We start from the raw sequence: 26,924 nt of genomic DNA, 5'->3' as shown, positions 1-26,924 counted from the left end.
CTCTCGGGTAGTTTGCTATCTTTCTCATGTTTTTTTTACCAAAATGTTGAAATTTCTTTAAAAGAGATTAACAGGAGCAAATACCCATGGGCCATACAGAAGTCTCAGCATCCCCAATTGTTTACCCATTTCTAGGCCATATTACAATTGCATGATATTGGTTTGAAGCACAAAAATGATGGGTACTTAAATGATACATTTCTGTAGGTCAGCAAGTTTGATGTGCCATAATTGTTGGTTGAACTTCCAAAATTTTGGTTTCTTGAAAAATTGAATTTGGCAGTTGTTTTCATGTCATATTTCTATAGAAGTTAACCTTTTGGTCATTTTTTACTTGTTTATCCTATCCAGTGCTTTCTCAAGGAGCTCATGATAGCATACGTGGACGTTTCCACATTTTTTAAATCCTGTTCAGCAGCCCTAAAATTAGATTAGGCTGACCTGACTTGAGTGGGTTTGGCCCTGCAAGCCAAACACTTTTTTGGTGTGTCTAGATTCAGCCTTAGATATTTGTATACTCAAGAGAAGATTGAAAGGTTCCTTCTCGCTTGTCTCTGTGCCAAATGTTAGAACTTCTGAGCCATCCTGCTTGCTCCTCCAGTTTGCAGGGGGCTGACGAAGGCATTTGCCCATTCTAACACCATACCAATCCACGGCTGGTGTCTCTAGGTCGCTTCCTCTAGTCTAAAGCTATGAAGATCCTTGGTTTTGGACTGGATTACAACAGGGCAGTTCCTGTTCACCCGCCTCATGTTTTACTTAAGCTGCTCCTCAGATTTCTCAGCCCATTTCTTCCTCCTGCTGTGGCGATCCTTTGAACACTGTTTGGTAGTTCCCGACCTCCTCTCTGTAGGCCTTAGACCACGGATAGAGAACATTTGGCCCTCCAGAAGTTGTTGGACTCCGACTCCCATTAGCTGTGGCCACCATGGCCAATGGTCAGGGATGATGGAGCTGTAGTCAAGCAACAACTGAAGGGCCACAGGTTTCTCATACCTACCTGGGACCTTTCATCTTCCTCCTACCACCCTGTATTCCCAAGTAAAAGAAAGCATGTCAGTTGGTTAGAGTGTGGTGCTGATAACATCAAGGTTGCAGGTTTAATCCCCATTTCAAACTGCTGCATATTCCTGCATTGCAGGGAGGTGGACTAGATGAACCTTGGAGATCATCTACAACTCTACAATTCCAACTCTACAATTCTATGATTCAAAATGACTCTGGGAAGTGAAAGCCCCTTTCCTCTCCTGTTTCAATAAAAAGTACTGTATTATGTCCAGTACAGATGTAAAACTGCCCCAGAAGTAACTATATTTGGGAGTGGACTAAAGTGATTGTGTCCTCTCTCCCTCTCTCTAATATCTTCTGTCTCCTTTAATTGTGATTTAGCATTTTAGCTGATAAAGGAGCTCCTGAATCAAGGTTGGAAACCAAAGAATGGGCCAGAATAATGGGTGTGGGTGGGTGTTATATCAGGGCAAGGTAGTTACTCTGTCAGGGCAGCTCTGTCCTGCAATGCCATTAAAGTCAAGCAAAAGGACTAAAGGTTCCTAAACCAGACCACCAGCTTACAGGAAATCCACAGGCCTGTTAGCTGGATGTTTGATTGATGAAGACTTGTAGTGTATCACTTTATGCTCTAAGGGCTAGACTCTAACGGCTAAATGTGATTTTCATGTTTTATCACTGCCTTTCCGGAAACTCATTAACTGTAAGGTTGTAACACTTTGATTTGAAGGAAGCCTCTTTCCTCCTGACTTGTTCTTGAAGAATTATTGAATGAGTGTGCCACTGATTCAAGTCTTAGGCATGAACTCCCCAGGTACTTTTAGACAAGCTCTGAGCCTTTACTTCATCCCCATCTGCAACATGGGGATAGTAAAACTGACCTACCTTGCAGGGATATTGTAAGAATTTCTGAGAAGACATATGAAGGGCCATGAATACTCAAAAAGTTCTTTATAAATCCTGTGGGTTTTTTGCCCTAATATATATGCTAAAAAGAAAGGGCTGCTCTGTAATTTGTCTCTGAAGGCCTTTGCCATTTCATGAATAATTTCTTGAGCTTGTTTCAATCTACAAATGTTATTTAACAGCTAATCAAAACATTTGCAAATACTAATATTTGCCACGTAATAGATTTCCACAATACGAGTGTGTGTTTGTGTGCATGCATTTTCACACACATCTTAGTGTACTGGTGAAGAAGGATGTCATTCACATTTCAGCTGCATAGAGAGAATGGACTAAAGGTTTGAGGCTCCTGTTGATTCTCAGAGACAGTATGATCTGTGCCCTAGTGAATGAGTCATGCAGTGAATTGTGGTAATTTAATATTTTAAGATGAAGAGGTGCATTGATTTTTGCAGCAGGTGAAAATAGTGCAGAAGCACTATGTTACATGCATTGGGAGAGGAGGGCAACAATCTAATTTTGGCCTGGTGGCAGTAGTATAGATTTTCCAGCCAACTCAGCAGAAAAGCCATTTTAAGGGCACAGAAACAGCAGCTGCAGTATTTTCAGCAAGTTGATGCACAGTTAGAAGTACCTGTGATGGCTAACAGCAGCCTTCTTATTTTGCTATGCCTGGTCCATCAATTGCAAAGTTGATCGCATCTCTATCTGGATTTATCTTCTTACTCTCTTTAATAAAGTTTCTGGCCTTTCTGAAATCAGAAGCTTGCAAACTGGCTGATTTCTAGGTCACTTATTTCTGGTAGGTGGAAGTTGCGTGGACAAGTGTGGATTTTCCTCTCCCCTCCTTTAAAACAAGACCTCCCCCCCCCCTCCCAAAAAAAATACAGCAGTCTGTTTTTGACAGGCGGATCCAGACTTATGCTTCTTCATGTATGACTCTGCAAAATCCAACAGACTGTGTTAAATTACTACAGATGCTTTGATAAGGAGGAGCAATTTTCCTGAGTGAGCATATAGCAGGACTAGCCAAGCCTCACTGCAATGCTTGACTGTGCCGGAACTGGAGTAAAAGCACATCTTTTAGTTCCTTCTTTTCCAAATATGCTCTATCTTTCTTTGTTTTTTTCTATTTGTTTTTCTGAAGAACAAATGCCATTTGTGATCTTATCCAGCGTACTGCCTGCAAAGATATTGGCTTCTTTTTTTACCTTTTGCGGAAAAGAAGGCATCATTTTGGAATAAAACCAGCAATCTCTGCAAAGGATTTTGAGAGACTTAAAAACATAGTAATCCTGAAAGAAGGAGCAGACAGTCCATGGGTTGTGGCGAGAGATACTACCCTGTTTTTATCACCAGTTTATGCTGAAGGAGAGTTACAAGTGAAGGATCTCTGTTGCAGACTACAATTTCCATCCTGCATGGAGAAATCTACCTCTTCAGTTTTAAACTTATGGCGTGGTTGACTTTGGAATATCTCCCAAATGCTGCCTTTTACCCATTTTTTTGCAAGTTTCTGGATACAGAGTTGACATTGTAATTCACATTTAAACAAGAAGAGACGTATCCTCTGGTGTGAAGCTCTTCACAGTTTGTCAGGATCCAGTTTTCTAATGCCATCTCTCATCATGTCAGATTTCCCCCCCTTTAAGTCTTCATGGATGCACCGTGCCGTAGAACTGGTAAAATCAGACTCTGTTATGCAAAAGCATCACAGAAGGATTTGTTGGTGGGGATCTTGTCGTGGTTATTTTTTGGTGAAGAAAACCTCCTTTTCTGGAACTCGGCTGGTTGCGCCTCTCCTTTGACTCCGGGGATCAGGATGGATAGGGAAATAATCTGAACTGAGGAGAGCTGGCTGCTGAGTGTCTGTTAATAGCTTGAAAGTAACTGATGAGGAGGATGTGCCTTCAGACCGATTGATTGAATAGCTGCAGTCTTCTCGTGCATTTCCTCCTTGCTCTCTGCAAGCTGTAGAGAGGGGAGGGGGAAGAGTGGGAAAAAACCGGCTTTCTCTTAAGTGGAAGTAGCACGGATCCCAAGGGCCAAGAGGCCAGAAATGGAACTTTAAGCTGCATCTGTCTCCCGAAAGGAGAACAGCGGGAATAAAAAATGCCAGCCGTCGGCGTCATAGTTTACTCCCTTCCTTTTCAATCCCGAAGATAACAATGGACTTTTTCTTAGGATGTGGTTTTCTCTATTCTGTGCTGAGTGTCTGTCAGTTAAGCTGCATTCCTTTAAGCTTAGGTTTGTGAACTGGAAATGGGCAGCAGTTGTGATAAAGGTATCTTATCTATGGTTTTCTCTGTGAAAAAATGTACATATTGATCCTGTCGTCTTTGTTTAGGCAGATGTTGTGATCACAAAGTCATAGCTTAGGTCATGCTGTCAGAACAAGGAGAAAGTGACCTATTTTTTCTTATCTGCAGCGGTTTTCATATTATGCACCATCAAGTGTGTGAATCTTTTGGTGGCCTTAGGTTACAGTCTTGTTCATGCATACTTTAGAGTAAGTACTATTTAACTCAAGACTTACTTATGGGTAAACGTGCATAGGTTAGGGGTGTTACTGTCTGAACTATGAATTATGACCATCCCTATGATATCGAACCTCAACCTTTAACAAATTATGTTCAGTGCAGTTTATATCAGGAGCATCTCCTTATTGTGCTTGGCAAAATTAACTCCCTTCATGCCTGAGTACTTTACAGTTGCAGATAATATGTGTGCTGTAACTTTGCCAAGGAAGTACTGAACAGAGCAGAGTCTTTTGAATTGCTTGCGATGTTCGCTTTGCAAACGAGAGTAAAGTTTCCATAACCTGTAAATAGTGAGAAATGTGTCTGCCTGCGGGAAGTGGTCTTTCATTTTTCTCACCTTTTCCCCTTCCCCTCTCCAGAGGTCCCAGCAGAGAGGTCTCCTCGCAGACGGAGTATCTCAGGGACAAGCACATCCGACAAAACCAACCCCATGGACCCATCAAATACATCTCCATTCAAAGTGCCGGTAAGTTTCCTTTCCTTGGAAGGGGAGGGGTCCCAGCTGAAGGTCAGGGTGACTAAAATGGCCTGTGAACAAACAGCATTCCTTATCAATTTGGGGTTAAGAATTCAGTAGGCAGCCAAAAGGCAGACATATTGTCACAAGTTGTCATGATTAATATTTATCTCCTGATAGACCCAAAACTTATCCCTGCCTTTTTTTAAATCCTTGACCCAAAGTCATAAATGTCTTAAACTATATGATAAGGCTGCATGTGGATGGATCTCTGTTATACTGAAATACTTCTGATACCACTGTGTTGACTGTATAGTAGATAGCGAAGCTCTTTTCCAAATTTAAAACGTGTAGTTGGCCCAGGTTACACACTTTAGAAAGATGTCTGTTTTTCACCATAAGGCGATACGAAAAGGACGATCGTGAGACCCATACATACCTTTCCATACTTCATCAGAGGGTCTTCTCCAGGTCACCCCACCTAATGAAGTGATGTGGGTGACCTCTATGGAGAGGACATTTTGGGGGGTTGCTTTCTGCTTATGAAATGCTCTTCTCAGACAGGCTTGCCTGGTACCTGCACTATGGTATTTTAGATGCAACAACCCATCTGTTCCCTCAGGCCTTTCCATCACAATTCCTTGGGTTCTTCAGTTTTTTGCTCCTATTCCCTTCCTTACTGAGTTTTATGCTGGTTTTAATTATTTTATTTGTTTTAGCTGCTGTGTGTTACACTGCTTTTAGCTGGAGTTTCTGATGTGATTTATTTTATTTTGGCTTTAGTGGTTTTATTATGAATTGTATTTTGTATTTTATTCTGTGTAAACTGCCCGAAGAGGTTGGTTGGATGAGTAGTACGCAAATCAAATCAAATCAAATCAAATCAATAAATGAGGATATCCTGATTTGTGCTGGCCACTCTCATAGATGCTATAAACTTTAAAAATCAGGTTTGCAAAATGTAACCCTTCAATTGCAAAATATATTTGCATTTTGGGTGCATCTCATGGCTAGTATCTGTGTGAAAACTCAGTCTCAATGAGGAATGAGACCCTTCATTTGCCCAACTGGGCAAAAGGGCCTTACTTTCACAACAGCAATAAGGGGGGAAATCTATTCAAAGTGAGCAAAAAAGCACTGTGGATTTCAAAGGCAGAGGAATTTATTTCAGGCTTGCGTATTGGCCTTCAGTTTGCACAATGAGCCCTAATATTTGGTTATAAATTACTTGGGTTTTGTAACAATTAATCCCAAAAGCCGGGAATTTCTTCCCATAATTTGTTAACAATTGATGAATCAAAATGGTAGCATAACTGCTATAATATTTATGTAGCTTTTAATAATGATGATGATGATGATGATGATTACTACTACTAGAAAAGGCGACTCGGTTACTGCACAAATCAAGTTAAAACTGACATGCTTTTTAAAAAGTATACCTTTTAAAAAAAAGAAAAATGTAGTCAGCCACAATATTCTGGGCAGTAGTTTTATGATTCACTTACTGGTCTGCAAGAAATAGGCGAAGGGTCCTTTTGTTCACTTAATCCCCCAGCCTCTCTTACTTTCCCAACCTCTTTTTCCTCTCCCTCCTATCTCCATTCCAATTATTGAGAATAGAAATTTTCAGCTGACAATGGTTTCAGTTCTATTTATGTTCTTAACATTAGGCACTTTTAAACTATTATACAAAGCCATCATGGATTGTTTTTAGGAAGAGACTATTTTGAGTTTTGCTTTCATTGAAGTGGATCAGCGTTTAATGAGCTTTAGTTATATAATCATTCCAAACCTGGCATAAACTGTATGTTTGAGCATTTCCCTTTTCCTTTTTTTTAAAGTATTAAATGAATGACAGATCTATCCCAAACAGATTAAACACTGCTATGTCAGCATTTAGGTGAGCCATGTTATATGCATTGTCAGAGTGAAGAGAGAGAGTTTACACTGCAGTAATGGGTCCTAATCTTCCTCCTATTTAACCTTTGAGCAACCCTGCCATAATCATTTGTATATTCTGGGATCAATATTGTACAGTTAACACAACAATAATTTATTGAGGCATGGAATCAGCTGCATTTCCTAATCTCTTCACCCAGGGAAATTTGTTTTAGCATGTATTTCCAAATGTTTACAGTGGTACCTCGCAAGACGAATGCCTCGTAAGATGAAAAACTCGCAAAACGAAAGAGTTTTTTGTTTTTTGAGTTGCTTCGCAAGACGGATTTCCCTATGGGCTTGCTTCGCAAGACGAAAACGTCTTGCAAGTTTGTTTCCTTTGTCTTGCAAGTTTGTTTCCTTTTTCTTAAAACCGTGCATTCACTTCGAGGAACAACTCATAGCACGCGGTGTGGTAGCCTTTTTTGAGGTTTTTGAAGACTTTGGTGATTTTTGAAGCTTTTCCAAAGTCCGTGCTTCGCAAGACGAAAAAATCGCAAGACGAAAAAACTCGCGGAACGAATTAATTTCGTCTTGCGAGGCACCACTGTATTATCAAATACAAACAATGTTTGACACTTGAGGGCCCATTCAAATGACTTGATTTCCATTCACAGAAGTTGCCTGCAAGAACTTGGCCCTTCTGGTTTGATGAGATGGTTTGCTTGCTGCTATTCCAATGATTATCTGTAAAATTAAGCATTGTATGAAAGATAGGCATGTGCTCTTGTGTGTTCTATGGTAACATTTCTGTTTGTCAAGCAGGGTCACCCACAACTTTCATGCTACTCTACAAATTCAGTTTGTGCCAAAAGGAAAACATATTTTCCTATGGTTTGAACAGCTTTGATGTAAAAAAGAAAAGGATTTCTTACATTCACATTGCAAAGAAGTCCAGTGCCTGCTAGTGTTCAAGGACTTATAGCAGAAGACTGCAAAAAAATAAAAAAAATAAGAAGCTTTCATAGGTGTTTCAGTTGTTGTTGCAATTGGGTTTCATATTTTGTCAAGTTTGCACTTCTAGGCAACAGAGACATGGGGACAGGCAAATGATTTTTAACTCTTTACTCAAGTATTTGGTATAGGATTGGCTCAACTTTTAAACTATTGGCTCCATGGAGTAGAGCCCTGTTATAGTAAAGTTATCCTCAAGGAGGAGGAGCGCTTGCATGCAAAGCGTATTCAGACTTTCAGATTCGTTTACATTCTCTCATTTCAAAATGTGGTGAACACTGGATTTTCCAGGCAGAGATGTGTAATGCGCTTGGTTTGGCTTGTGAGCTAGCAAGATCTGGGTTCACATTGTAGCTCGGGTCTGAGGTTTATAGAGGAGTCTTTGGTGAGTTCTCTGTCGCTGCCAAAGTTTTTTTAGAGAGCTGTTGTGAGGGTAAAATGAAATTAACCTGCAGAAATTTGCCCCTGGGTGGGATGGGATAAAAATGTAACAAGCTGAACTTCAACCTCTTCGTGCCCTCACTTCCTGGGTAAAACATGACATAATGCTCAGAAGCAGATTGGCGGTTTCAAAATAAAGGCGTTAGAGATAAGTTGCGTTCAGGGTGTGCCTGTGTGTGTGTCTTTCAAAAATGCAACCAGGCTATTTTAAAAATTCACTTCTGAATAGAACATTCACATCCAGTACATTTTCCGCAGTTGTCCGTGTAGGAGCCAAACAGTGGCGTCCATACAGAGAAGGCGACTCAACTGTACAACTGTTAATAGGCCTTTGTCCAGCGCTTGGAATTTTGATTTACAGTTACATAATGGACTGCAAGTGAAATGCTTTTTTCCTTGTTCTTTTTGGAAGGAACTCTTCAAAGAGCTCTCTGGCTGTTGAGTGTTTGGAACTGCCCATATTTAGAGGCTGACGGTTAAAATTCAACTTTGCCCTTCCATTTAAATATTTGAGGTTACTATTTTTTACCAACTTACTGCATGATGAATATCCACTGATCGGCTTATACTTGGCAGTTTACGCTTACAAGGCATGACTCAAGAGTCAGATCCTGACCTCATAAGAGCATAAGAGCCTGCTGGATCATGCCAGTGGCCCATCTAATCAGCATCGTGCTCTCACTGTGATGCCCAGATGCCCACCTGAGCAGAACAGCACTCTCCCCTCCTGTGTTTCTGGCAACTCTCATTCAGAAGCAGACTTCCTCTGACCATGGAGGGAGGCAGAGCCTAGCTCTCATGGCTAGTAGCCATTGATAGCGTTCTGCTCCAGGAGTTTTTCTAATCATGTTTTAAGAACCTCAGTGCCAGAGCCTGCCTATTGCCTCATGACTTGCCAGTTGTGCCCCCCTAGCCATGCCATAACCTTTGGGTTGCACTGATGCCAACAACAGCATCTCCTTGATGCCAGGAGACAAAAAGTCCAGGAATGCTGCAAGCAACCACACACACACACACCCCTTCTGAAGGAGAAGGGCCAGAGGAGGATATTTTAAAAAGAGATTACAGGCTGATACAGTGGTACCTCGGTTTACGAACTTAATCTGTTCCAGAAGTCCGTTCTTAAACCAAAGCCGTTCTTAAACCGAGGCCCTCTTTCCCTAATGAGGCCTCCCGCTGCCAGTGCCCTTGCACCTTTCGGCTTCCGTTTGTAGATTGAGGTAAAATTCGCTAACCGTAACACTGCTTCCGGTTTTGCAAAGTTCATTTACCAAATAGTTCGTAAACAGGGCTGTTCTTAAACCGAGGTACCACTGTATTTAAATAATATAATACAGTCATACCTCAGGTTGAAGTTGCTTCAGTTTGAGCGTTTTCGGGTTTCGCCGCTTGCGCATGCGCAGACAGTAAAAATGACGTCACACGCATGCGCAGAAGCGGCGAATCGCGATCCGGGCATGCACAGAAGTGCAGACGTGGGTTGTGTTCGCTTCAGGATGCAAACGGGGCTCCGCAACAGATCCCATTCGTATCCAGAGGTAATGATGCACTGGAAATAGAAAGGAAGGGGTAAGTGAGAAAAGCTGTTTAAGGAGGACGAAGTGAATATAGAATGGCCGAGGAAGCAGCATGAAAAACTGGCAGGATGTTGGGTGGGGGCGCGCGTGGGGGGTATGTATGTGTAGAGTTAAGTTTGAAAGTTTGAAAGAATAGGATAAGAATCAACAGGAGATGGCTCAAGATACTTTTACAGGCGGGATTGGAAAGGGGAAAGTGTGAAATGAAAATCATTTTCTACTTGGATCTTTTAGACCAGCAAATTCTACATGAATGGTGCGTTAAGACACAATACCCCACAAAGCAAATAGCACAAGGGAAGCTGAGCTATGGAACTCCTTCCCACAGGAAACAAAATGGCACAGAATTTGACAATTTCCAAAGATGTGCTGGATGTTGATAGAAAAGGATGCTAGTAGTTTCCTGCTGACTTTGCCAAATTCTGTCTCCCATCTGCCGCCAGATTGACAAAGGCAGGGCAAAGGAATTCCACTAGTGGCTGGTTGTGAACTTTGAGCACTCCCCACCTTTTGGTCTTGTGCCATCATGAGTAGCATCTGAATAAAAACCTATTGGTCAGTTTGTATTTTGCAGTATGTTTTCAGATATGCTGCGCTGCCATGTATGCAAGAAGTCAGAAGAACCGAAGACATGTTATTTACTTTCTTGTTCCTACAATTTTGTTCTCTACTGTAAATTCACCACAAAATATTCAGATAATAAGCAGTTTTCTCTGTTTCTTTTGATCGGAACTGCCACAATCTAATGGACCATAACATTGGGAAATATTTCCTGACATGAAGCCTCAATTTTCTTTTGTTAGGCCAGAGCTACTCATTTGTTTCAGCTTAGCATCTTCCTCTTGCTTTGATTTCATGCTTTTCAGATTCATGGCAAGGCTTAGTTTTACAAAGCAGAAAGCAACCTTCTCAAATGAAACTTTCTAGCTTTTGAATTATTTGTGAAGCCCTTCCCTGAATTTACTCCAGCTCAGTGACCTTGAAGTTCTGTGCTGCAGGGGGGCTGCTGAACATGAAATCTTGTTATTGTCTCATAGATCAGCAAAAACATTCCACCTTCTTTGTGACATACCTTTCAATGTATGAGCAAACAGTGCATGTGTACCTTAATTTTGCATGTTGATTCTGACGATTATATGTCTATGCTGCCTTGCTCACCGAACCCAACATTCTTTTTTCTCTCTTCTGTGCATTTTTTCATAATTTTCTTTGCTGTAAAACTTTTCCTACCTGTGTAAAATAACACTGGTTAGGGGTGGGGGTAGCTGACTTCCTTTAATAAATCCTATTTGTTGCAACCCTTCAGATTCTTAAAAGTCTCTGCTTCTTTTGAGAACAGAGCTAATGGTTTTTGTTAACGGCCTTTAAATGTTTTACCACTAAAGTCTGCAGTTTATGCTGAGTTTTGGGGGTGTCAAGTTATGAAGTGAACCAGCGATCACTTCTCTGATTGCCTGGTAAGGCAAGTACAGTTTTTAAAATAAAGTTATTGAATAGCCATACCAGAAGGAGCTTAACATCACTTTGCATTTTTTAAATACCTTGAGGCGTAAAAGTCATACAGGAATGCAGTGTTAAGCTGACACATTTTGCCTGTCTCTTAAACCTCTTTCTGCAATGATATCATAATGCAGGAGTCACCAGTGCGACACCTGTGGGTTTGCATGGCCCCACAGAGGCCTTCCTTGGTATCCATGGGGGTCACATCTCCCCCCTGAAATTAGGCTTGAAATAAGTTATTTTATTGTAGCCAACAGAATAGGTTGTGGTGTGTGGCTGGTTGTAGTGTGAGTGTGTAGTGCCTATGGCAGTTTCCCTGGTTTCTGAATGGGCCCATGTGTCCAGAAAGGTTGACAACCCCAGTATAGTGTGTAACCAAAAATAGGTTTTGAAACTGAAACCAGTTTTCACCCCGGAACCCGATTTCAGTGCCAGAGAGCCAATCTTCCATTTGCATCTCAGCAAGTATTTTCCACCTCTGGACTCCTCGATAGGTTGCCAGAATGCCTCTAAGCATGTGCAGCATGCCGTACGGCACACTTAATTCACAGTAGCTAGTTCCCACGTATTTAATATCGGGGAACAGACTTTGGAGGAAATTAATGGAAGCCATGAACTTTCTTTGGCGCTGCGTCTTAAGCACTTACCTGGTAGTGCAACTATAGCTGGGGTTAACCTGTTAGCATTCTGGGCCCAATAATATCTGCTTAAAATTTATTTAGATGCAAACAATGTTGCATTCTGACCCAATCCTTTCTCACAATAAACTTAAACTTACGTATTTTTAAACCTGGTTAAAGCTACTGAAATTATTATTCTAATTTAAATAATGTGTAATCTTTTTTATAATGAAACATTTGTGTCTCAGATACCTTACCTGCATTTTAGAGGATGATTATGTGCTACATGACAATGAAAATTCTATTCTTGTTATGCAGTGACCCTCCTGCACTGTAGAAGAATAGTAACATCATGTTTTCCTTTGGCTTATGTATTATGAAACAGGGTGAAGTGGGGCTCAGCTGTTACTTCTATTCCTAAGCTGCATTTTAATTTGTTTTACTCTTCCTTTATGCACAGATACATCCCCCTCTCCCTTTTCTATTAGATGAAAATGAAAGATAGAATGAAATATAACTGTAGTGTTTTTCTTTGCTGTTTCTATCCTGCCCTTCTGAAATTTGTACAACCTCCTTTTCTTCTTTGCCTCTGTGCATTAAACAGGCATGTTCCAAAGAGATGCTTACATTGCTTTCTCGTAACCGCTTTCTAGTTACCTTTTTATAAACTTCGAGTTAAGTTGTTGCATATCACTATATGTCCATAATTCTTATCCTTTTGTCTAAATATGCTACCATACAGGTATACCTGGTGAGTTCCATCTGCTTCAATTTGCCTGATCATCTAGTTTTGCTAGAGGCCTCCTGTTTTCCCCCTTTAGTTTTGTAGAACCCAAGAAAGTTGCCACTGAGTGGATTTATTTACCTTGCAATTTGTCCTTCTATTAAAGCGGGAGCGGGTGGCGCTGTGGTCTAAACCACTGAGGCTCTTGGGCTTGCTGATCAGAAGGTCAGCAGTTCAAAGTTGCTCTGTCCCAGCTCCTGCCAACCTAGCAGTTCGAAAGCACACCAGTGCAAGTAGATAAATAGTTACCAGTGCAGCGGGAAGGTAAACGGCATTTCCGTGCGCTCTGCTTTCCGTCACGGTGTCCCGTTGCGCCAGAAGCAGTTTAGTCTTGCTGGCCACGTGACCCGGAAAGCTGTCTGCGGACAAACGCCGGCTCCCTCGGCCTGAAACGAGATGAGCACCGCAACCCCATAGTCGCCTTTGACTGGACTGAACCATCCAGGGGTCCTTCACCTTTACCTCTATTAAAGCAGGGCATATCTCTGTACCTTCTTATTTCTGGTCCCCGGGTTCATTTCCTTGCAAACTAGTGACTCTCTCCCCCCGCCCTATTCTATAGTGTTCACCTCTCAGTGGCATCTTCTGAAAAAAGAGTTCTCCTTCTCCAGCATGCATGCTATGAGACCAAATAATTTTCTACGTTGTAGTGGCTTTGGTTATTCTGGCATCCTGCTATTTTTATTGTCATTGTTTCTTGGTTTATTATTTGGTTTACTGATGTCTTACAGTTTGAAGAAGACACATAAAAATTATATTTAATGAGGCAGGGTAGAAATATATTAATTTTGTTAAAATGGGGGAAGGGGGATAATGTTACTGCCATCACCAGCCCAGGGATTTAAGGAGCATTAGCTTTGTGGAGACGTAGCCCATCTCATGGGAGTTTTACTGTGAGTTCTTGCTGGTGTACAGGACCTGTTTCATCTGGGTTTGGGATGCCCCTGTCCATAGACAGCTTGCAAGCCAATTACAGTTCAATCCAATGCATTTCCACCAGGAAGTAAGCTTTGTTGAGTTCAATCATACTTAGGTAAATTGTACCCATAGAAATTGGTCCCAGGTAAGCATATACACAATTATTGCAGCCTTAGTTAGTTTTTAGTGCACCTGCTAACACGTTTTGTTACTGTGGAAGACAGGATGTATTTTTATTGCTGAGGAGCAAATTTACAGAGTCATACCACAAGAGAAAGTCAGTTTTCAATTTCCATGCTTCAAGTATCTTGATTAGGCATGTTCAAGGTTATCTAAAGCTTATGCATTTGAATCCAAATTAGTATAGTGGCTAAAATTGAGGTTGGGAACTTGCTTCTGTTATACATCTGCTGGGTAGTTTTAGGAAAGCCCCTCTTTCTTGGACTCAGACCCCCCCCCTACTGTCATGTGGAATAATGCTGACCTAGCTTAAAGTTCTTACAAGGCTTACAAAGGAATAGATGGGAGACATTTTGAACACTCCAAAGCAGCCTTTGCCAAGCTGGTGTTTTGTATTACAGCTCCTATCCCTGACTGTCAGGGAACTGCCATCGGAGCCAGAGGGAGAGGGAGGGCTCCAGAGGGATGCCGGAGAGCGTCCCAGGAGGGAGAGAGGCAGCCCATCTTCTGGGAAAGGAAATCAGCGTAGCACCAGTGGAGAAGGGGGGCAGATGGGGGAATTGGCGAGGCGGTCCCATGACTGCTTGCCAGGGACCAGCGGGGAGAGCACGGGTCCTCCGCTGCTCACACCCTCCCTGCGCAGAAGGCTTCCGCGCAAGGAGAGTAGGCGGAGACTAGGCGTCAAAGAGCTTCTTTGCTGGAAGAAGTTCAAGAAACGCCCACTGACGGATTCTGCCAGCGATTGAGACAGCCACGGGTGAGTGGCTGTCCGGAGAGAAAGGTTCACCCAGGTAACCCAGCCAAGGGTGGCGCCGATTTACGCACAAGCAACCCCTAGAACCATTACACTGACCTTTGCCCATAATGGCTGAGGCTTGATGGGAGTTGAACGTCTGGGGAGAACCAAGTTAGTGAAGGCTGCTCTAAAGTACAATCTTAAAACTAAGCCTACCATCATCAAATAATCATAAGAAAAATAATAATTCCTTGCTGTCACCTTGTTCATACAGCCTCATGTGTACCTTGACCTTCCCCTGTATTGTGCCTTTGTTATTCTAGTCTGCTTGCAACACTGTGCTCAAGAGAGAGCCTAAAGCATGTATTGATTATCCGCTTTTTAATGGCACTTTTCAAAGTCTGCACTAAAACGTCCAGTGAACTGGGTTGATTTTTTATGCTATGCACAGCTACATAAACATTGCTCTTAACAAAGCTGCCATTTCATTTTTAGGGAACCCTACTTTAGCATTATTGTTCTTTCCACCAGCATTTTTGACAAGAGATCAACAGCTCTCTGTTCTCAAATGAGCTGAATTTTTTATTACTCGTTTCTTCATTGTTTTACCCTATTTTCCTACGTACAGCTTCCTCAGGATGAGTTACAGTAACAACATGCTTTTGAAACTATATTAATTAAAGCAAAATAATTTAAAATGCTTAAAGCAAACAGAACTATCTGGGGCATTCACTGAAAACTTTAAAGTTTTAATTTATCATGATTTGAAGATAAGGTTTCTGTTTTCTTCACTTGATAGCCAATAGGCATCTAGTGGAATTAGCTTTTAGTAGTGTTGAAGCTCGCAATCTGTAAACAGAAGCCCTGCTAATAGGCAACAAATAATTAAATTAGTCAAATCCTCCTTGCTATACAGTACTAATCTTTCTACATAAAAAGTAAAGACAATTTCATTCAGATATCATTACTGAGTCTATGAAGCTTATTGTTTTTCCAACGTAGTGCAAGGTGTACATGTAAACACTGATGGCAAGATTTTTATTTCTCTCATAAAATTTATATATTGCTTGATGGTGAAAACAAAGCAAAAGCTCAAAGCAGCTTTCCTTTCTCTATGATGATGATACCACCCTTCATTCAAAGTTTTCAGGGTGGTTCACAAGATAAAAACCCCAGTTTGTAACGTCTTCTTGTCTGATGCACGAGTTTTTTTACTGAGATCAGGAGAGTAAGCACATGCTTTATATATATATATATTAATAATAATAATAATAATAATAATAATAATAATAATAATAATATACCCCGCCCATCTGGCTGGGTTTCCGCAGCCACTCTGGGTGGCTCCCAACAGCATTAAAAGCACAATAAAACATCAGGCATTAAAAACTTCCTTAAACAGGGCTGCCTTCAGATGTCTTCTAAAAGTTGGCTAGTTGTTTATTTAATAATAATAAAATTTCTATGTCATCTTTCATCTGCGGATCACAGGCTAGTTTATAAAGAAAAGTTATAAAGAGAAGTTTTTGCCTGGCACCTAAAGATATATAATGATGGCTCCAGATGAGCCACTCCACAAACAGGGAGCCACTACAGAAAAGGCCCATTCCCGTGTTGCCACTCTCTGGGCCTCCCATGGAAGGGCCACCCAAAGAAGGGTCTTAGATGATGATCACAGGATCTGGGTCGGTTCATAGGAGGAAATTGCGGTCCTGAGCCGTTTACGGCTTTATAGGTCAAAGCCAGCACTTTGAATGGGGTCTGGAAAATAACTGGCATCTAGTGCAGTCAGGCCAGGATTGGTGTGATATGCTTGAACCCTCTTGCCCTGTCGAGCACCCTGGCTGCTGAATTCCGCACCAGTTGAAGTTTCTGAACCATCTTCAGAGGTTCAGTGCTCCAATCTTGAGATTACCAAAGCACAGGTGACAGAAGTTAGGCTATCAGCCAAAGCTGATAGAAGGTGCTCAGCACCCCCAAGGCCACCTGAAGTGATCTAGAAAGAGATGTCTGTTTATTATGAAATTCTTTGAAGGAAACAGGAGCTGATGGTGGCGCCTAGCCTCTTCGCACCATCATCTCACAGACATAGGCTCAGTTTGCCTGTAACACGAAGCCAAACATGAATGTGCTTTCCTGCTGCTGAGCACCCTGGCTGCTGAATTCCGCACCAGTTGAAGTTTCTGAACCGTCTTCAGAGGCAGCCCCACTTATAATGCATTCCAGTGCTCCAGTCTAAACCAATCCAAACCAAAGCACAGACGACAGAAGTTAGGCTATCAGCCAAAGCTGATAGAAGGTGCTCAGCGCCCCCAAGGCCACCTGAAGTGACCTAGAAAGAGATGTCTGTTTATTATGAATCTTAAATGAAATTCTTTGAAGGAAACAGGAGCTGATGGTGTCGCATAGCCTCTTCGCATCAGTGTTTCACACACATAGGCTCAGTTTGCCAATAATAATAATAATAATAATAATAATAATAATAATAATAATAATAATTTATTTATACCCCGCCCTCCCCAGCCAAGACTGGGCTCAGGGCGGCTAACAACCGATAATAAAAACAAGTTGATTAAAATACAATTAAAAGATTAGGGAGCATGTCTTCATAGGAGGAGAAAGGAAAAAGAAAGAGGGGGAGGGAATCAAACTGATTCTGAGCCAAAGGCCAGGTGAAACAACTCTGTCTTACAGGCCCTGCGGAAAGAGATCAGATCCTGCAGGGCCCTGGTCTCAAGAGACAGAGCGTTCCACCAGATTGGAGCCATCACTGAGAAGGCCCTGGCTCTGGTTGAGGCTAATTTTACTTCCTTAGGGCCTGGTACCTCTAGGGTATTGCTATATATGGATCTTGTGGTCCTCCGTGGGGCATACCAGGAGAGGCGGTCCTGTAGGTACAAGGGTCCTAGGCCATGAAGGGCTTTAAAAGTCAAAACCAGCACCTTAACCTGACCCTGTACTCCACCGGGAGCCAATGCAGCTGGAAAAGCACGAAGCCAAACATGAATGTGCTTTCCTGCTGCTGCTGCACTGCTGTGAGCCAAGCCATGATTTGCTTAGCATGTCATCCATACCTGGAATCATGGTTTGTCTCCTCCAGGCAAATCATGAGCTGTAAGCGAAGAAGAAACCTTGGTTACAGCTCATGGTTTGTCTTGGTCTGGGTTCAGAGGGTACGTTAAGCCATGGTGATTTATTTATTTAAAATATTATCCGGAAGCTTTCTGGGCAAATTTATTCATGTGAAAGCTTTCCTGTGTGAGACTGCTTTGTTCAGGTGTGTGACTATGGTAGGTAGCAAAAAAGGAAGTATTAAATATGGCCTTCTGATAGTTTACAATAACATGTTAAATTGTAAGTGCTCTTACATTTACTTCAATATTTCAAAAAGGTATCTGTGCTGAGGTTTGATGAGACATACATTAATTTAAATATAATCGATAAATTGGGGCAGAATCGCAGACTTGCTTCCTACTCCATCAGACTTCCAGTTAGCATCACTTGGAGTTTATGCCACCCTGTGTTTTTCTGCATACATTTATAGTTTACTTGCATTTAATTAAAAGGCACACATTACCGCATCAATTATTTTAGGTGTTTGCTGTGGCCTTGTTGTTGACAGGAAGCGCTTGATTCCCTGGGGTTCCTCCTTAGTGACTTTAAAGCACAGTGTGCTCTCTACCTTTTCCATTGGACTGTCTGAATTTGTGCCTGGAGCACAAGGTGAGGCCTGTCTGTCTGATTGCCATTTGTCTTAGTTATGTTGGGATGAATTTAGACTGTGAGTTGAGGAACCTCCCTGTGGTCTTCATAGTGGAATATTTTCTGACAAATAATTCCTTTCACGATTACCAAGTTGATCATTACTCAACAACAGGTTTCCTTTACAAAGAAATCATAATTTGAATTGTTTCGCTTCTGTGCCTTTTTCTTTTAGGGCTTCTTCAGTAAACGGCTTAAAGGGTCAATCAAAAGAACGAAGAGCCAGTCAAAATTGGATAGGAATACCAGCTTCCGCCTTCCATCCCTTCGACCCACTGAGGACAGGTAAGAACCGTCATGGAGGGTCGCTCCTCTTCCCTTCCAGACATTTGGCAAGTTGCATTAATCTGTGGATATGCTCATATTGCGTATGAAACCAGGAAGTCACACTTAGAACGAAGGTTACTTATCTTGTTATTTTCAAAATATTTGGCATAGGTTGCAATTCACAACTCACTTACACTACTTACAGCCCTGTTTAAAAATCCATGTTCTTCTTTGTAGTCTCTCTGCATCTGGTTTCTGAGCCTGTGCAAAGCTTCATTTATAACAGGGTTCGGCAAACTTTTTGAAAAAAAGAAGAAAAATGAATGAATTCCTATGCCCCACAAATAAGCCAGAGATGCATTTTAAATAAAAGGACACATTCTACTCATGTAAAAACACCAGGCAGGTCCCACAAATAAGCCAGAGATGCATTTTAAATAAAAGGACACATTCTACTCATGTAAAAACACACTGATTCCTGGACTGACCGTGGGCCGGATTGAGAAGACGAGTGGGCAGGATCCGGCCTCCAGGCCTTAGTTTGCCTACCCATGATTTATAACATCCCAGAGCTGAACAGAGCTTTGGGGGGAAGCCTGACTCTGGTGCACATGCTCAATGGGTGTGGCTCCATGTTTCCATTCGTTCCTTTCAGTTACTGCAGTATTGCTTGGAATGTTTTCAGAGTGTCCTCCTCCTCTGAGGAGACTGGGCTGAGTCTGGCTACATTTCCTCCCATTCACACCTATAGCAGTGGTCCAAATGGCATTGCTAACTTGTTTATTGCGGCATAAGCTTTCACTTGAGGAAACCAGTGGATCATGGACTATCAAATGATGAAGTGATAGAGCCCATAGTTATTTGAATCCTGGGTAGTTAAACCTTCTTTAAAGAGGGTTTAATCTTCTAAGAACTGGGAAGATCCCTTGTTCAGATAACTGTGATATCTTCCACCTCACCTCTTCCTATGGCGAGAAGAGAATGGTAAAGGACTTCCAATCCTATGGGTTTATTCTCCTCACTTCCCAAGACTATTTGGGCTGAAAATATTGTCACACAAGTAACAATATTGTGGCATGCTTCTTTTCATTTTCTCATCGGGGCCAGTGTTGCTATTTGCAGTGGTCATAGTGTGCTGCCTCAATCGATATCATTATCTTCTTTGCTTAGAGAGCAGCAAAATAAAATCATGGCGACAGAAAAGCTTTACAGACATCTAACTGCCTTGTTAATTCTGTGATTTGTGGAAAGCCTTTCTTCCGGATATGACTTTCAGTGGACAGCATTTATTCTTTAATCACTGTAGCAACTATAGGTTTCTCCTGACCCCCTTGTTTTTGTTTTGGTGTATCTAATTACTGGACTATAAAGATGGATTGCACATGATCCATTAGGTGGACTCTGCTGTGTTGGGTCCTAGATAGTGAGAGACTCAATCACTTTGTGGGGGACAACCAGCTCGGGGGGAGAGAGAGTTCAGATTTTGTAGGTATCTTCAAAGAAAGAGCCATGATTTGGGAGGAGCTCAAGAAAAACAATGTGTGTTTTAGGAACTGATGCCAGTTTATAGATTAGCACTGCCTGCACAGTTGCTTGTCTGTCCCCACAGGCTTAATGTCCATATGCAACAATAAACAGATACAAGAGGGAACCTGTAACGATTGATGGCAGAGCTGGGCAGAGGGAAGACAAAAGTTTTAAATAATTTGTTTCCCCAGCTGCATTGGGCAAACACAGAGGCTTCTCTAAACCCACCCTCTCCCCATAACAGTTGGCTTGAAAACAAACAGAAGTTTGCCCTTGAAAATCCCAGTTCTTTCTTTCCCTCTCATTACTTCAGAGGTGTGTGTTAAACCACTGTGCCGCTTGGGCTTGCTGATCGAAAGGTCAGCAGTTCGAATCCCCGCAACTGGTGAACTCCTGTTGTTCGGTCCCAGCTCCTGCCAACCTTACAGTTCAACGCAGTGCAAGTAGATAAATAGGTACTGCTCTGGCGGGAAGGTAAATAGCATTTCCGTGCGCTGCTCTGGTTTCGCCAGAAGCGGCTTAGTCATGCTGGCCACATGACCTGGAAAAACTGTCTGTGGAAGCGGACAAATGCTGGCTCCCTCGGCCTTTAAAGTGAGATGAGCGCCGCAACCCCAGAGTCGTTTGCGACTGGAATTAACTGTCAGGGGTTCATTTACCTTTACCATTATTATTATTATTATTATTACCCAGGACTTCCCTACTTTGCTCACCTGCCTCCCTCCCCAGCACCACCATCCCTTCCTCTCACACTGAGGGAGGGCAGGGCTCTCTGACCCTCTCAGAGCATCGCTGCCTCTTGCCCATCCAACTTCGCAACTGGATTTAATTGTCAGGGTCCCTTTACCTTTACCTTTTTACTTCAGAGGCACAATGACCAGAAGTGGGAAGCAAGACTGTGTAGACCAGGCTTCCTCAACCTTGGCCCTCCAGATGATTTGAGACTACAATTCCCATCATCCCTGACCACTGGTCCTGCTAGCTAGGGATCATGGGAGTTGCAGGCCAAAAACATCTGGAGGGTCGAGGTTGAGGAAGCCTGGTGTAGATCAAATAACTATTTTATGGTGCTTGGAGGATAGTTTGAAGACTTAAATCCCCTACTGTTTCTCTGCAAGGGTTAGTGGTCTCCTCAGTCAGTCGAGACCCTCTCCTTGGTTGCTCCCTTCAAATTTGGCCACATGTGCCAAAAAATACCGCACATATACGGCATCTTAAGTCTAGAGTGTACTCTCATCCAAAAAAAACCCCAAAACAAAACTAACGCCTGTGAGCTTTCTCCCCTTTCTGAGTGACAAGGAGAACACTGTACATTTTTTTCAGACTTAGACCTTCAGGTCAGTGTTTTGTTTTGTTTTTAAAAGCCATTGCATTTAAAAGCTGATAACCCGCTTGGCTCAAAAGCCCTTTAGGACAATAGAAAAGAGGAAATATTGAGCAGACACTTTTGTCCATATTGCAGTCTGAGCTTGTTCGAAGAATTGAGTTACCTAAATCCCAGAGAGGACGTAATATGAGAAATGACAAGCGCCCTTACCCTCCCTGCTGGCACATTCCTACATCTTTCAGGTTCCTAGTCTCCAGCTACTGACACAGCTCATTGCTACAACCCGTTAGCAGTACATAGCACTTGCTTTGGTCCAAATAAATAATTGTGTTTCAGAGATACTCTTCGCCTGTTTCAGAATTTGCTTAGCCTACTGAGTTAAGGTCAGGACTGGGTCTCAAATCCTGATGCTCCCTCCCCCTCCCTACTGCTCCCCTCATTCCATCTCTAATACAACAAGGGGCCCTGGCAATTCTTTTAAATGGTTTATTACTCTATTTATTACCCACAATGAGGGAAGCAGGGGAGGGAACATGCAAGTCCACAGCCTGCTATTGAGCTCTCTTCACACAGAATCTCAACAGAGAAGTCCTATTTGAGCAGGTCATATATTTCTGTGCCTAACGCTATGTAAATATGCAGAGTTGATTTACATTAAGCATCTTAGTTTTCCTGAATTATTATAACAGTGATAATGAAATTTCACGATATTGAGGATTTTAGGGGGGGGGAGGCTGTATGAAAAAGAAGAAGCAGAAATAGTTGTATTGGGGAAAACCAAACTCGAATGTAGGAGGGAAAGATTTAATTACAGGACAGATTGGCCGTACTGAGCAAGGTTCTGGAACGAATGGTCACAGACCAGATCCAGCTGCTCTCGGAGGACTCTGGTTTTCTAGATCCATTTCAATTGGGGTTTGGATCTGGTTTTGGCACAGAAACTGCTTTGGTGGCCCAGTATGATGATCTCAACCTCTCAGTGGATTTCATTACCATAGACCATGGTATCCTTTTGCAGCAGCTGTCCCAGTTAGGGCTGGGTGGCCTTGCTTTCCAGTGGTTCCAGCCCTACTTGAATTGTCGTTCCCGGAGGGTTTTGCTTTTCAGCCCCTTGGAGCCTTCAATGTGAGTTTACGCAGGGTTTGATCCTATCCCCTCTGCTGTTCAACATGTACATGAAACCACTGAGTGAAGTTTTCTGGAGGTTTGGAGTCAGCAAGATGCTGATGACACTCAGCTCCACTCCTCCTTTACATCTGCAGGTGAGGCGGCAGAAGGGCTGGACTGTTACCTTGCCTCAGTAATGGACTGGATGAGAACCATCGAACTGAAACTCAATCCAGATAAGACCGAAGCACTGTTAGTGTTGGAATTTAGTATTCCAATTTTAAAAAGCAGAAAAGTGACCACTTTAGACAAGATCCAGAAAGAAGTGCTCTCAGTTGGGATTTAAGAAGCTGAACAACCTTTTATGCCGTGTTCAGTTTTCACTGTTGCTGGAACTTCGTAAAAGTGGCTGTTTTTGAAAAAATACAAATCCTTGAAGGCTGCAAGGGTATAGTGGGGAGGGTATTACTACAAATAGTTTCATCCTAGGAGACAATCTGGCTATTTAATTTCGTTTATTGTCAGATAACAGCTGGCGGCTGAGCATGCTGAGCTTTTCTCCTAGCTTCTAGCATGAGGGCTTTAGCTTGTAGTTATGAGTAACCTGATAGATGGCATCATTGGTGAAAGTCATTAGGGTTGGAGTTTTGAGTAGCGTAGGGAGCTCACGTTCCTTCCTGGAACATCTTGTTTAAGCTTAATGCTTTTATCTTGTTTAATATTAAAATGTGCATCTGTGATTCCTTGTAAATCTCCATTTTAAATGCTGAAAATAGTTTCTTTCCTTTCGGTATTTTTGTAACTTTTATACTTTTTTAAAAAAAATCTGATCAGTTCGCACTGTTGTTAAAGGATGAAAGACATTTTTCTATAATTATTTCCCCACAAGCTTTGCTGGGGTTTGGTATGGTTAATCTTTTTCCAAATGCTGTCACCAGTGGGCATCCCTAGCTCAAGACTATCATTGTCTGAGGCTCCACAAATGTCATTTTATAACAAAGCAAAATTGCCTCAGCACTTTCTCTTATTCTGAACAGGAGTTGGGGAATGAAAGCAAAGCAAAAAATAGATCAAGGGAGGAGCAGAGACGTGAATCCTATCCTTGGAGGGGGTGTCAGGGAAGCCCCAGCCCCTGCAAAAATAATAGGTTGCTGCTTTCACCCCTTCAGCCAACATATATGGGAAATAATACTGTAGGACATAGTGCATTGTTTATAAGGGGGTGGTCTGATGGAAAGCCAATCAGCCTCTTGATCCACCTGTGTTTTAAAAGGGCATGTTGTGAGTTGTACACAGTCTGTGGTAGGCGAGTTGTGCACAGAAGCAACTATCAGCTAAACAGGGCTTTGCCACATCTTCCTATAAGCAGACTCCTTTGACTCCATAGTGGAGTTTGGGCTCAAATCTACTCCCTATAGTCTATAGAACCTGAAATACATTTGTAAATGTCAAGACAAAGATAGCCGTTTATAAACTGTAGCATTAAGCTACAGAATGCTTCTGTAGAAACGGAACAGTGAAGACTGATAAGATTGATTATTGACAGCAGAAGAATCCTGTTTGGATAGTGAGTGGGGATTTGTGTTGGGACGTAAAACTCTCATCTGACAGTGGGGAAAATTACTTCAGCTTCTGTACTGGTACCAGTAAAGTAGCCTTCTTAACATACTATGCCTGCGTTATCCACCCATCTGAGGTCTGCAGCAGTTTCTCTTGACAGCATGCAGCCCGTCAATCCAATCCAAAAGTGCTGTGCTAGTTGCCTGCACAAATGGCTCCTCTTTGGGAAGAAATTGATGGGCACATGTTGAAATGACGCCCAGCCCAGGAAGAACCTCTGGCTGAGGGGGCTGGATGTTTTTCCTGCATTCGTGGTCTGACCTCCCTTTAATGCACCTGCGTATCAGGCCAACTCCTTGGCTACCCCAGCTTTGTCTATAGCTGTTGAAATGCAACTTTTCCTTTGTTTCTCAGTGTCTGGCAGCAAAACAGAACTCACTTATCCTTTGTATTATATTCCTCAGCCTGTTGCTGTGATGTCCCCAGAAAATAGAAGTTTCTCTCGTTTACCCAATCTTAAGATCAGTTTGCCACATGTCCACGTCAGTTTGTGAAGTTTCTTTTAAGTCCTTACAAAAAAAATTGTCAGCATTTTAGCGTGTGTTTCTTGCAACATGCACGTTTTTGGATGCAATTTTGCCTAATAAACACACTTTTGCAAGCAGTTTTCCTTAATAGAATGCATTTTTGCGTATTATCATAAATATATTCGTGCTTATGCACGCTTCCCCGTAATACAGGCTTTCTGTACATATTGTTGATGGTGTTGAGCTGCATCAAAAGATTCAGAGGTATGAATTTTAAAGGAAAGTTTGTTTCAGACTGCATATTGTTTTGAAAAGTGCAAATTAGGTAGGTTCATTTGAAAATTCAAACTGAACAGAATTCCTTCCCCACCTGGTCCTTACATGTTATATTACCTCTTCATATGTTCCATCATCCATTGCCAAATTTAGGCTCCCCAGAAACAAGCGATCTTATTGCCAAGAACCATGTATGCTTATGCACAAGACACCTACCAATATTCCACCCCCCATGGAAGGAACTCTTCCATCCTACAAGCCACACCTGGAAATTCCAATATTCTTCTTAAACATTTCCCTGAACCCACTGAGGGCCTTTGATTCCACAGCTGTTGCATAAATCTACACCTCTAATAGTTGAAAAACGTTCTTTCAAATTTCTGTCTATATTAGTTAATGACCAGTTTGTAGCCATTGGCTCTTCTACTTTGAGACCATTTTCACTTCCATTGGATCACTTCCAATCAATCAAGCAAAAATGCATATTCTACAAATTACTCACATGTATCCATAAGGTGGGATTCTGTGCTAGTTAATAAACATGACTAACTTAGGTTCCTTAATTCAATAGGTCCCCTCTTAGTAGGACTTAGTTGACTACAACCCATAGAATTTGGGTTTCATGACTGGAGAAACTAGACTTGCTTAATACAGACCTTTCTGACTTTAATTTATCAGAAGACCAAAGTGCAAACCCTGCCTTCTTGCCTGTGGTGCAAAAGGGAATTGGGTCTTCAAAGACACAGACCCACATCATGTATTACAGTGGGTACAAGTTTATGATAAACTTGTAAAATGTGAAGCATCTACATGCACACTCCCCACCCCCAGATTTATACTGTGCAAGCAAGTCGGAGAGCTGGTGGCAAAGTTATTTTTAAAGTATTTTAGCAGGCTATAAATGGAGGAAAGTCAGATATGTAACCATATCACAAAATAGAAAGAAGCTGTACTAAACCTGGACCTATTTCAGAGTGTATGAAGTTGCTGTCACATATTATGTTCCAGGTTCAAGAAGAATCCTGTAAGCATGAATAGTTGTTTGTTTTTCTTTTTTTAACGTATTTTTTATTAAAGATATATTGGTTTACAAAAGTATGTGTAATGTCCTTTTTTTCAAGTTACATTTTCTACAGATCAGTTTCATTTGTTGAGACGTTAGTGTTAGTTGTTCTTGTAGTTTTACTCTACTGTTGTAAAAAAAAGAAAGAATCTCACATGCTATGCAAAGCAGCTTACAGAAGTTAAAACCCGCATTAAAATTAGTAAGCTAAGTAATACTAACATGATAACAAAAGTAACAGTAAAAGCAGATCTTTTAAATGGCAGCAGAATTTAAAGGCAGGCTGCTAATAGACTAAAATAATATATTAAAAGTCCTATGAAATAACAATCCTAATGAATATTTGAAAACTAAGAGGAGAGAGGCCTGGTGGGTGTCCCCAGGAAGAATGTTCCAGTGTCTTGGTGCCACTGTCTTACACACCTGGCCATCTGATCTAATGCAAGCGTGAGACTCAGAACCATAAACCTCTGAGATCAATCTTAACTGGCTGGCAGGCACATGTAGAGTTACTAAGGCAATCCCCAAACTGTCCCCAGACTGTAATGGCTAAAACCAGCACTTTAAATTGAATCTGGAAACAAAAAGGCTGCCATTGCAGTAATAGTCTTCAACCTTTTCAACAAGTGTCCCACGTAATTAGATGGTGCCACTGCTGGCATATACTACATTGAGGGGTAGCCAGGATGACTAGGTCAAGTCCTGCAGCTGTGATTCTTATGAAGACTGATAACCTAGGTGGATCTTGGTTCTGTTCTTAAGCAGGGAGCATAGGTGCCAACTCCCAGGGGCCCTGGCTGCCCGAGCACCCACAAAATTCCCCATGAAGGGGCTAGGCACCCACAAATTTTGGTGCCAGGGCCATGCACAGTGCATGGCACCCACAGCCCTGGGCACCCATGGTTGTAGGGCAAGTTGGCAGGCCTGGCAGGGGCACATACTAAGGTTC

General features: G+C 42.0%; 1 protein-coding gene across 13 annotated transcripts in view; it reads left to right on the top strand.

Annotated features, from left to right (window-relative positions):
• Nucleotides 1–26,924, top strand: part of RASAL2 (RAS protein activator like 2) — a 222,855-nt gene that overhangs the window by 140,671 nt on the left and 55,260 nt on the right. For 12 of the 13 annotated variants that reach the window (XR_014157320.1, XM_081865092.1, XM_081865098.1 and 9 more), the window contains 2 exons: nucleotides 4,814–4,920; nucleotides 18,497–18,606. Coding sequence is in view for 12 of the 13 variants with exons in the window: in XM_081865092.1 (XP_081721218.1) it covers nucleotides 4,814–4,920; nucleotides 18,497–18,606 (217 nt within the window). In the remaining variant the exon portion in view is untranslated. Of the gene's footprint in view, nucleotides 1–4,161; nucleotides 4,199–4,813; nucleotides 4,921–18,496; nucleotides 18,607–26,924 lie in introns of those variants that run through there. The other variant, XM_081865093.1, reaches the window with a different exon arrangement.

Source organism: Podarcis erhardii (assembly GCF_964252035.2).
Source record: "Podarcis erhardii genome assembly, chromosome: 6".
NCBI classification, from domain to species: Eukaryota; Metazoa; Chordata; class Lepidosauria; order Squamata; family Lacertidae; genus Podarcis; species Podarcis erhardii.
This window is presented reverse-complemented; position numbering and strand designations above follow the sequence as displayed.